Here is a 12,713-nt window from a genome sequence, read left to right on the forward strand (position 1 = left end):
TCATATTCTCTGAAAAATGGCCAAGAAATCATAAATTCTGCCAGGGTATGTAAACTGATGAGCACAACTGTAATATACGTTATACAATATAAGAAGTTATTTAGTAGAAAATATCTGTATAAATGACGAATAGTTTGATTTGTGTTTCCGACCATTTCAGAATATTATTTTACACAACCTTCAATATTTTGTGATGGTACTCTGCAGACCAATTAAACAAAATCGTACAAGAGAAGTAATAATAATAATAACCAACTATGATAAAAAATATTCCTGTCATCATGATAATCATTAGTCTTGAAATAAGAATGAGAAAACTGAAATATATCTATAAAAACACATTTTGCAAAACGTGCTTAGGAATCAATCAAACTGAGATTAAAGCAAATCAAACAACAACATTTGAATTAAAAACAGGAGCTAAAGCTGGTAACACAAAGGAAATAAAATAATATCATTAGAAATATTGAATATTATGTATAAAATAAGAATTATGTCCTACAAATACTGAAAGTTGTTGTGGGAGCTCATAGAAAGCCTGATATTATCTGACCACGCTCCAAGCTGGCAAGACGACCCTGAGAACTATTAAGTACAAAGAGCCACCGAATGCAACAACATGTGTTTTTATTGTTGTCAGTCAGCACTGGACACGTAGATCACATACAGTACAATACATATATATTACATAACAGTGGTGGTTTGTGGGTACAGTTCATTTTCACTGCCTAATACTTCACTAAAAGTTATTATGTATATCTATCTATAGATGTTTTACCAATTTTAAAACATCTGTCAGGATTATTACTGTGACGCTGCTCCCCTCTAGTGGCTGTAATGAAGCACTGCGTCACCATCTGATGCAACTTCTGTTATTAATACAAACACTGCTACAGCTGTGGAGAACACATCCACACATCCTTCACACTGCTGCCTTTCAATGGCTGCAGGGAAACAAACACATTCACACACAATGCATTTACTACTTCTGCTGCTCTGACTACCATTACCGGCAGGGGTCCCACAGGGCTTTGTTCTGGATCCCCTCTTATTCACTATATACATGTTACGCCCGGGGCAAATCATGTGTGTGGATTACATTGATTTCAATGGTTACGTCGATGACACCCAACTATATGTCCCGATGGTGCCCTGTACCACAGATGTACCCTGGTATGTCCTGCCTTGTTGACAGTAAGAACTGGATATATAAAAATGTCCTGCAGTTGAATTACTTCAGTTCACAAGTTATTAAAACGACCCCCTGTGACTCTTCAGCACGAGCAGCATTACACTCATGTACACCAGGTATGCACATGCCAGGGTGAACCGGAAGCACATTCTCTACTCTGCATTTGGTTGCTGTTTGCAGAAAATACTACGGAGGAGCAATGGTGTAAAGTAGGACCAGAGATTTGTTTGTTTAGACTGAGGACAAGGTGGGACTGTTCCGGAGTGAAGGCAGTCAAGGGAAGGCAAACATTTGTGTCTGCCTCATCACTTTCAGAGGTCTCCATTTCATCCGCTCAGACTAAAACACAGTCCCAGAGTTTTCAAACTAAATCAAGGTCAGCAGCATTTTCAAATCTCTTTGTTTTAGGAGCTCCAAAGTGCAGAAGTACAGTCACCTTTAGGTGTAAACTGAGCAAACGTTTAAAACAGAAATGTTTAGTGTTCACGGAGCCTGAGAGAAAAAAGGTCATCCACATTTTAATCTGTTACAGACTGAACTATTGTAGCGTACTTTATGAGCAAAGCTTTCAGGTGACGGTGAAAATAACAGCTTTGAGTGTGATCTGAGTGGATTCGCTGTGAAAGAACTAACAATAATCAATCAATACATCAAATGTAAAGAGACAATCAAACAAAGGCTCTCAGCTGCACACCTGACGCTCATCCAGTATGGACCGGCTCAGCTCTCCGCTCGTTGCTGGTTTGTCGGTGGTCTCTCAGACACTACGGCTGAACCCCGCTAGTTCTCTGGTGTCCCTGTGTTACTTACCTTTGCTCTCCTGTGCTCCAGGTCTTCTGTCCTCACCAGCCACAGACACCACACTCTGGGTCTGAATCACCTGCTTGCTCCACTCACCATCAGGACTCCCAGATCTCCAGCCTCCACCCGCTCCTCCGCCTCTCGCCGCCTGTTTTCCACCACGTGGAATCTCCTCGTCGGCCATGTTTACACGCCTGCAATAAAACCCTGTTTAAAAGTCTCCTTCAGCTTCCACAGTCCACGTGTGTGTCCAGCCTTTCTACTGAACTTAACAGAGCTGCATTTCTGCTGGGACTCGTCCAGGCCTCCAGATCTGAGCCAGGCCTACGCAGGCTGTCCTCAGGCATGAACTTCTATAATCCACATGATGGAGAGCGGTGGAAACGTGCAGTATTTTATGCTGGTTTGGTGTGGCTGAGAGTGGGATGAGCTTTCCTCCGGACGGGGACGCTGTCCACAGTTTGAAGCACGTGGGAATAACGGACGGGGCCAGAGAGACGTTAAAGGTCTCCATGAGCACTGGTGCCAGAGAGGAAGGCCTGGTGTAACAGTGATGCTAGAAAGACAAAGAAGGCACCAACAGTAGGAGCAGAAGCAGCTGCAGCTTTAGTGGAGTCTGAAACAGTGTGTTGTTGCAGACACTAGAGGGAAGCAGTGTGAAGGTTTTATTCTTCACAGCAGCAGCAGCAGCAGCAGCAGCAGCACAGAACAGATAGAAGTACTGACATATAAACTGTAGTATGAGGAGAGAATTACAGATTTACACAGAGGACTGTAGTGTCAGAACATCTGGGAACAACATCAGCATCATTTCATATGTATGATATCAAATGTTCTATAATATCATCAGATATTATAGAATACAGAGAGTCAGGACGTGTTTCTGTCCTGAAAACAGCTGAACATGGAGATACAGGTACAGCTTATCTTTTATAGCAGCTCCTATATAGGATTCAATAAAGTGAAGACATATTTCACAATACACAATAAAACTGATGAAGAAGAACTGAATATATATGAATAAATATTCAGTCATTTCCAAATTAGCAGCAGTTTGTCTTTGTTTCATAATATTAGAATCATAATTTAACGTTTTCTATGAATTAATATGTGAATATTTTAATTAAAAACAACTGCAGACAATAACAAATATAGATGATAATGAAACTGAACTAGAATAACCACAGAATACTTTTTACAACAGTTTGATTTGATGTGGAACTGCACTTTAAATTATACCCAGACAGTCCACAGCAGAGAAAAGATTGAAATATTATTTAGAAAAATAATGTACATAATTATTTAGACACAGAATCTGTGATATAAATATTGTTGGAATGATTTTATTCTACGGCCTAAATCCTCCTGTTGTCAGAATCAAATGTATGAGATCAGTAATCAGTGTTGAAAGAACATTTAAAGTTTCAGTGCGTTTGTGTGAGTTACTGTTTAAAACCAACTGGAAGCAGAAGTGGGATTATTAGTGTTTTCTTGGTTTCACTGCAGTTTACAGCATGAAGAAAATCTATTTGAACACAAACATGAGACAGAAACAAAGATCAGATCCGTCTGCAGGGAACAGACTGAAGACTGAAGCGCTGGGAGGAAAGAAGACGTTTAAAAGACAGAAAAGACCAAAAGGAAAATGAAACGACATCCAGGCAGCTTTTGTCCCCACCAAGGTTGAAAACATTTCACTCTGGACAAAAGCCTAGTTTTGTCTTTTCATCCCAGCTGCTGAACAACAGATAACAGAGTGTGTTAGTGAATTCACCACCAACCTGACTGTGTTTGTGGGAACAGGAAGGTTTTTTTGTGTTTCTCAGAGTTTTTATCTGCTGTCAGACTGAAATCAAGAAGAAGAAACTTCTGACTGAATGAGTTCAGAGAAACACACAAGTCTGAGAAGGAAGAATCATTTAGAAGAAACATTAACAACACTGAGAATAAAGCAGAGATAAATAGTGTCAGTAAGAAATGAATCTAAAACCTCAGACTCAGCAGAAAACCACAGCACAGCTTCAGCTGAGCGTCACTCAGCAGCAGCGTCCTTATCTGTCCGCCGCAGGGGCTGATGGGAGGTCTGAGGACCTGTTAGAAACCACGTGGCCCTCGTCTGATCTGGCAGCTCGTCCTCGTTTGGCCTCGGCTGCATCGGAGCGCCACTTCTCCCCAGGTTCCCCAGAGGAAACACCGCCGCACAAGATGCTTTTCCTCCCGGCTGCTGCTCTGTGCTGGCTGTGTTCAGGTGAGTGTTTCCGGCCAATCAGGAGCCAGCAAACTCAGGCCTTAGCAGACACTGTCACACTGACCTCCATCTACCTGTCTGTGTCTCTACAGCGCTGGTTGCCATGGCAGCAGAGCTGATTCAGGATGATTTAACATTGACCAGGAGAGTCGGAGAAGAGGTCTCCTTCAGCTGTGGAGGAACTGACCAGTGTCACAACCAGTGGGTGTTCTGGTACCAGAAGACAGACACAGGAACATTCACACTGATTCTGAATATTGATAGGAGTGATCGTGGATTTAATTCACGTTACAGTCATCCTCAGAAAGATGATTTCTCAGCTGTGAAGAAACAGAACGGCTGTGAGTTGCAGATCCAGAGAGTTAAACTCTCTCATTCAGCCTCCTACTACTGCAGCTGTGGGAAGGTTGTCCCCACAGTGAGAAATGATCCCTGCAGCCTGAACAAAAACCAGCAGATGAACAGCCGTCAGACTGTTTGTGACAGGAAGAGAGCAGTGAACCAGCCCAGCTTCACATATTTCACCTCCATCCTTCTAGCTGCAGGTTATCAGGACCACATTTCCATAAATGTCCTGTGGATGTTTCTGGTCCCCAGAGGATGAACCGCAACATTTAGGCCATAAGGCTGCTGAACTCAAGCTCATCACTGTCACTGTACTCACAGCACACTGGTGCTCTTTACCTTCATCCCTCTTTGATCTGAAGGTCCCTGTTTACATCTCTGTCTCTATGTGCTCTCTACATGTTTGTGTATATATCCTATATATAACTGTACATCACTAAACTGCAGTCCAGCTGCCCCTGGGGCATCCAGAGCCGTTGTCAGGACAGAGGAGATCTACAATCCTTCCAGCAGGTTCTGGATCATCCTCCCAGTTGGATGTGCCTGGAAGACCTCCAGGAGGAGGCGTCTGGGAGGCGTCCTGACCAGATACCCAAACCTCCTCAACGGACTCCTCTTGACCCAAAGGAGCAGCGGCTCTACTCCGAGCTCCCTCCGGATGTCTTCATCTCAGATTCCTTCCTCTCTCCTTATTTTACTTGCATGATAAAAAGTCACAATCAACACAGTCAGTTAATGAAGTTGATCCTCTGGGGACCAAGAACGTGTGTACAAACTTTGATGTCCATCCATCCATCCATCCTTCCTTTGGTCCAGGTCCGATCCATGTGGACTAAAGCAGGACTGACAGACATCAGCACCCACAGAGCAGCACTGCTGGTGTGTCTAAAGAGACAAAGAAAGAAGAGACAGTGGTGTTGATGTGAACATTAGAGAAACATCATGGAGCTGAAATATGACTCTGCTTCATCATTTGGACTCGTTCAGCTCAGCTGACACATTCAGCAGCAGCAGGTTTTTGTTTCAGGCTGTTTCACTGTGGGAGGATATGTCTACTGGATCTTTGGCTCTGGAACTAAACTGTATGTAACAGGTAAGAATAAACCTTCATTTTCCTTCAGTTGTTCTATTGAAGGAGTTCAAATGTGTTTTAATCAGTTTCTGCTGCTTCGGGCTTCACATGTTAGTTGTTTGATAATTAGTAGAGAAATCTTGCAGCCGTGCAGCTGTTGTTACATCAAACGGTTCATAATTCCTGAAAATACCTTTAAATCTCACTGCACAACTGGAGTCATTCTTTATGTCTGCAGGAGATCAAACTCATTTATACATTAAGAGTCTGATATCGGCGTAGTTACAAATATACAGTATTTGATCCTCTCAGTAATTCAGCTCCATCTCTGTTTGTTGAAAACAAGATAATAGACGTCATTATGCCTCATTAACCATGTCACTAACTGCATTTTTACAATAATCAATGAATATTTTTAATGCTGAGCTCATATAATGTGCTGTGTTTGTGATATAATATAGGACGACACATAACGGCACACACGCATATATATTAGTATCCTAATACAGTTATAATATCTATAAATATAAATATTATGTGACGCTGAACATAATTTCAAATATGATGAATTCTATACTGCTGTAATTTAAACAAGACAATATTATATTGTATCATATTATATTATATTATATTATATTATATTATATTATATTATATTATATTATATTATATTATATTATATTATATTATATTATATTATATTATATTATATTACATTATATTATATTATTTACACTTTAATCTAGTCTCAGGGATTGATCTCTCTTATATGTCAACACATCCAAACATGTCATTGTAATTGTGTATAACAGTTAAAAATGTTACAGAAAAGTTATTAGAATAATGTATTGTATGAATATTGATTAGTTTTTTTTAATATATGTTTCTAAAAATATAATGAGGATCATCAACTGCAAAACGATGTTCAGTTGAAGACGTAATTTGTTCTAATATGTAAATGATCCCCAACATGGAAAAAGTATTTTCCGCTGTAGGATAAATTGAATCATTATATTGTGTCACATTATACTCAGTATTATCACTTTTATATGAGTGTGTCCTCCGTAAATCAGGACATATCATGTTCATTTTGCTCTATTGAAAAGTTTAAAAAAGTGTCATTTAAAAAGTGAAATGATTGATGCACCACTTTGTTCTTGTCCTGATTGGGGTAAAGTCTATGGTGGTAAATATATAATATGTTATACATGTTGAAGTGATTGACATGACAAATGTATTGAACCTGTCCTTTATTCTAATATTACATTACCATAATATAGGGAAATGATTGTCCATTGTTTAAGGGGAAAATCATAATGACCTTATATCACATTATTAGGAACAATAATTCATTTGCAGTTGTAGTGAATGAAGTTTGTAGATTCAAACAAATCCTGATTTCCTTCTGTCCCCATAGAACATATGAAGACAGTGCATGACAGGTGTGTCACCATGAAGGTGAATCCAGTGTATGCAGTGAACTTTGTGCTGTATTGATGAGTAGTTTAGTGAGCAGAGTCCAGGTAGTTTCCAGGATCACACTGAATGCAGTGCTGTGCTGTGAGCTGCTGTTGACCGTGTGAATGTGTGTCTGTGCTGCTTGTTGCTGCTGTCAAACTTCAGGTGAGCAGGTGGTGAAGCCCGTGGTGAGCCTGTACCCAGTAACATCCAGAGCCCAGCAGGAGGGGAAGAGCTCCCTGCTGTGTGTGGCCTCAGGCATGTTTCCTCCTCTGGTCCAGTTCTCCTGGAAAAGACAAAAGGAGAACGGTCGTCCGGTGAAGATGGGAAATGCTGAGGGAGAGCAGCTGAAGCTCAGAGAGTCTGGATGCACCGGTAGAATCATAGAGATTGGTCAGGAGACACTGTCCACATTTAAATACCACTGCTCTGTGAAGCACGAGGGGGGAACAGTGGAGAGAATAAGAGAAGGTAATGAAGGCTTGGTGACTGTGTTCAGCACTGATTCAGCTTCATGTGGAGACGTTGTTCAAAAGAGCAGAGCAGCAGAGGACTGACATTTCTGTTTTATTCTTCTTCTGTTTCAGAAGTTTCTGGTCCTGCAACATCACCTCCAACATCACCTCCAACATCACCTCCTACATCACCTCCAGCATCACCTCCAACATCACCTCCTACATCACCTCCATCATCACCTCCACCATCACCTCCACCATCACCTCCAGCATCACCTCCAGCATCAGCCTCTTTCCAGTCCCAGTGCAGGGTGAAGCTGCTCTTGCTGCTGTCCACAGTGCTGATAGTGAAGAGTCTGGTGTACTGCTGTGGACTCTGTCTGCTGATGATCTGCAGAAACAAGAGACCGTCCACCAACTGCACAAATGCTGACTGACTGTTTTCTGCTCCTCTTTTCTCACCATAAAATCTCATATATACACATATACATACTATACAGTTATATATACGTATATAAATATACACACACACATATATGTATATACAGTTACACAGAGGAAAATTCTGTAAATACTGTAAATACACTTTCATATATATAATTACTATTTTAAGTTTTCAGAAAATGAAGCTAAATCATTAGTCTGGTAGATGTTTCATCATTTATAGTATTTTTGCTTTCCTTCTGCTTCTTTTAAATATATTATGGAGACTGTTGAAGGGTTTTTAAATTCTCTCAGTGTAACAATCTCATTAAACTAAAATATCACAGTGTCTCTGTTTAATAAACATCTGTGTTTTTATGATTTTCGGTTTGGTTTCATGACAAATAATCAGGAATAATTTCATTGGCTGTGTCTGTTGAGACTGAGAAGTAACTTGACTCAGTGCCAAGGACAAATGTGCAGGAAGATCTAAATATGAGCACACAGCTAAACAAGGACAACAAATCCACACAAAGATAGGCTGACACAAACATATAGCTGTTATATAAAAGTCAGTAGGTGAGGGTGTGTCACCAGGTCCAGAACTGACCCCTTTTATAACTGTGTCAGTTTGGATGTTCGACTCTACGCTGATGACGCTGTTGTTTACACGTATGAACGACCAGCAGAGCGAGCTGCTGTGAAGCTACAACTGCTAAAACATGATGACATGGAGGATTCATCAGTCAGGTTTAGGGTTGAATGTTGGCAAAATGATGGGTGTGTTTATTGTTTCTGATCCAATAATACGCCATGAAACTTTTACTTTTACTTACTTTTACTTTTATTTCAGCTGGTCAGTTCTGACTTGAGTTGTTTCTCTCACTGATTAATACCACAGATCAAAGCTGAGACAGTGAGTACTGAGCGCTGAAGTCAAACTGATGTTCCTGGAATGATCCTTTAACCAGAGTCCACGGTTGTAACTGTCGCCGTGTTACTAATGTGAAAAAGCGCAGCTGACGGTGAGGAGGCTGCAGAGCAGAAACCCACACAGCCCGTCTGCTGCAGGAAACCAAGTGTTGATTCTCTGTCAACAGTTTTTTATGAGTCCTAATAACCACTGAGAGCAGATTCATATCTGCTGCTCTTCACACCCATGAACTCTTCTTCCTCTCTGCAGCTTTTTCTCAGAGGTGAACTTTACAGTTTAGACTTGGTGCTGACAAGAGCCAACAAGTCCTCACACAAACACCCCTAAAGGGTTCTTTGTCGGTGCCCTCCTGAACAAACTAATGAGTGTTTTCTGATCTGATGCCTCAGTGGTTCATGTCTGGTTCACATTTGTCTTTTTAACTATCTAATTGGAGGACAGTGGTCATCAAAATCAGGATTTTTAGTTTGTTCTTGTTCACATATACAGTTGTGCTCATAAGTTTACATACCCTGGCAGAATTTATGATGTTTTGGCCATTTTTCAGAGAATATGAATGATAACACAAAATCCTTTCTTTCACTCATAGTTAGTCTTTGGGTGAAGCCACTTATTGTTAAACAACTGTGTTTACTCTTTTTAAATCATAATGACAACAGAAACTACCCAAATGACCCTGATCAAGAATTTACATACCCTGGAGATTTTGGCCTGATAACATGCACACAAGTTGACACAAACGGGTTTGATTGGCTACTAAAGGTAACCATCCTCACCTGTGATCTATTTGCTTGTAATCAGTGTGTGTGTATAAAAGGTCAGTGAGTTTCTGGGCTCCTGACAGACCCTTGCATCTTTAATCCAGTGCTGCACTGACGTTTCTGGTTTCTGAGTCATGGGGAAAGCAAAAGAATTGTCAAAGGATCTGCGGGAAAAGGTAATTGAACTGTATAAAACAGGAAAGGGATATAAAAAGATATCCAAGGAATTAAGAATGCCAATCAGCAGTGTTCAAACTCTAATTAAGAAGTGGAAAGTGAAGGATTCTGTTGAAACCAAACCACGGTCAGGTAGACCAACAAAAATTTCAGCCACAACTGCCAGGAAAATTGTTCGGGATGCAAAGAAAAACCCACAAATAACTTCAGCTGAAATACAGGACTCTCTGAAAAAAGGTGGTGTGGCTGTTTCAAGATGCACAATAAGGAGCCACTTGAAGAAAAATGGGCTTCATGGTCGATTCGCCAGAAGAAAGCCATTACTACGCAAATGCCACAAAGCATCCCGCTTACAATATGCCAAACAGCACAGAGACAAGCCTCAAAACTTCTGGAACACAGTCATTTGGAGTGATGAGACCAAAATTGAACTTTTTGGCCACAACCATAAACGTTACATTTGGAGAGGAGTCAACAAGGCCTATGATGAAAGGTCCACCATTCCTACTGTGAAACACGGAGGTGGATCGCTGATGTTTTGGGGATGTGTGAGCTACAACGGCACAGCAAACTTGGTCAAAATTGATGTTACAAGATGAATGCAGCATGTTAACAGAGAATACTGGAGGGAAATTTGCACTCATCTGCCCGGAAGCTGCGCATGGGACGTACTTGGACGTTCCAACATGACAACGATCCAAAACACAAGGCCAAGTCGACGTGTCATTGGCTACAGCAGAATAAAGTGAAGGTTCTGGAGTGGCCATCTCAGTCTCCTGACCTCAATATCATTGAGCCACTCTGGGGAGATCTCAAACGTGCAGTTCATGCAAGACAGCCCAAGAATTTACAGGAACTGGAGGCTTTTTGCCAAGAAAAATGGGCAGCTTTACCATCTGAGAAAATAAAGAGCCTCATCCACAACTACCACAAAAGACTTCAAGCTGTCATTGATGTTAAAGGGGGCAATACACGACATTAAGAACTGGGGTATGTAAACTTTTGATCAGGGTCATTTGGGTAGTTTCTGTTGTCATTATGATTTAAAAAGAGTAAACACAGTTGTTTGACAATAAATGGCTTCACCCAACCACTAACCATGAGTGAAAGAAAAGTTTTTGTGTTATCATTCATATTATCTGAAAAATGGCCAAGAAATCATAAATTCTGCCAGGGTATGTAAACTGATGAGCACAACTGTAATATACAATAATATACGTTATACAATATAATAAGTTATTTAGCAGAAAATATCTGTATAAATGACGAATAGTTTGATTTGTGTTTCCGACCATTTCAGAATATTATTTTACACAACCTTCAATATTTTGTGATGGTACTCTGCAGACCAATTAAACAAAATCGTACAAGAGAAGTAATAATAATAATAATCGACAATGATAAAAAATATTCCTGTCATCATGATAATCATTACTATTGAAATAAGAATGAGAAAACTGAAATATATCTATAAAACACATTTTGCAAAACGTGCTTAGGAATCGATCAAACTGAGATTAAAGCAAAATGAAACAACATTTGAATTAAAAACAGGAACTAAAGCTGGTAACACAAAGGAAATAAAATAATATCATTACAAATATTGAATATTATGTATAAAATAAGAACTTTGTCCTACAAATACTGAAAGTTGTTGTGGGAGCTCATAGAAAGCCTGATATTATCTGACCACGCTCCAAGCTGGCAAGACGACCCTGAGAACTATTAAGTACAAAGAGCCACCGAATGCAACAACATGTGTTTTTATTGTTGTCAGTCAGCACTGGACACGTAGATCACATACAGTACAATACATATATATTACATAACAGTGGTGGATTGTGGGTACAGTTCATTTTCACTGCCTAATACTTCACTAAAAGTTAATTTGTATGTATCTATAGATGTTTTACCAATTTTAAAACATCTGTCAGGATTATTACTGTGACGCTGCTCCCCTCTAGTGGCTGTAATGAAGCACTGCGTCATCACCTGATACAACTTCTGTTATTAATACAAACACTGCTACAGCTGTGGAGAACACATCCACACATCCTTCACACTGCTGCCTTTCAATGGCTGCAGGGAAACAAACACATTCACACACAATGCATTTACTACTTCTGCTGCTCTGACTACCATTACCGGCAGGGGTCCCACAGGGCTTTGTTCTGGATCCCCTCTTATTCACTATATACATGTTACCCCCGGGGCAAATCCTGTGTGTGGATTACATTGATTTCAATGGTTACGTCGATGACACCCAACTATTTGTCCCGATGGAGCCCTGTACCACAGATGTACCCTGGTATGTCCTGCCTTGTTGACAGTAAGAACTGGATATATAAACATGTCCTGCAGTTGAATTACTTCAGTTCACAAGTTATTAAAACGACCCCCTGTGACTCTTCAGCACGAGCAGCATTACACTCATGTACACCAGGTATGCACATGCCAGGGTGAACCGGAAGCACATTCTCTACTCTGCATTTGGTTGCTGTTTGCAGAAAATACTACGGAGGAGCAATGGTGTAAAGTAGGACCAGAGATTTGTTTGTTTAGACTGAGGACAAGGTGGGACTGTCCCGGAGTGAAGGCAGTCAAGGGAAGGACACGTCATGACTCTTCAGACCCAAACTGGAGGCAAACGTTTGTGTCTGCCTCATCGCTTTCAGAGGTCTCCATTTCATCCGCTCAGACTAAAACACAGTCCCAGAGTTTTCAAACTAAATCAAGGTCAGCAGCATTTTCAAATCTCTTTGTTTTAGGAGCTCCAAAGTGCAGAAGTACAGTCACCTTTAGGTGTAAACTGAGCAAACGTTTAAAACAGAAATGTTTAGTGTTCAC

At 40.5% G+C, this 12,713-nt stretch overlaps 1 protein-coding gene across 1 annotated transcript; it reads left to right on the top strand.

The window, feature by feature from the left end:
* The first annotated feature begins 4,198 nt into the window (after positions 1 to 4,198).
* Positions 4,199 to 8,088, top strand: LOC139214634 (immunoglobulin lambda-1 light chain-like). The gene is made up of 5 exons (XM_070845534.1): positions 4,199 to 4,227; positions 4,320 to 4,648; positions 5,635 to 5,679; positions 7,282 to 7,587; positions 7,704 to 8,088. Exons 1-5 carry the CDS (start codon positions 4,199 to 4,201, stop codon positions 8,006 to 8,008), a joined length of 1,014 nt encoding a protein of 337 aa, XP_070701635.1. The 3' UTR covers positions 8,009 to 8,088.
* Positions 8,089 to 12,713: the final 4,625 nt, after the last annotated feature.

Source organism: Pempheris klunzingeri, chromosome 15 (genome assembly GCF_042242105.1).
Source record: "Pempheris klunzingeri isolate RE-2024b chromosome 15, fPemKlu1.hap1, whole genome shotgun sequence".
NCBI classification, from domain to species: Eukaryota; Metazoa; Chordata; class Actinopteri; order Acropomatiformes; family Pempheridae; genus Pempheris; species Pempheris klunzingeri.

What these genes read in the sequence shown, in the direction of transcription:
- LOC139214634 (XM_070845534.1), top strand. Translation starts at nt 4,199, where the DNA reads ATGCTTTTCCTCCCGGCTGCTGCTCTGTG. An exon ending in CTCCCGGCTGCTGCTCTGTG is followed by an intron (nt 4,228 to 4,319) that starts CTGGCTGTGTTC and finishes CCATCTACCTGT; the next exon opens with CTGTGTCTCTACAGCGCTGG. An exon ending in AACTAAACTGTATGTAACAG is followed by an intron (nt 5,680 to 7,281) that starts GTAAGAATAAAC and finishes GTCAAACTTCAG; the next exon opens with GTGAGCAGGTGGTGAAGCCC.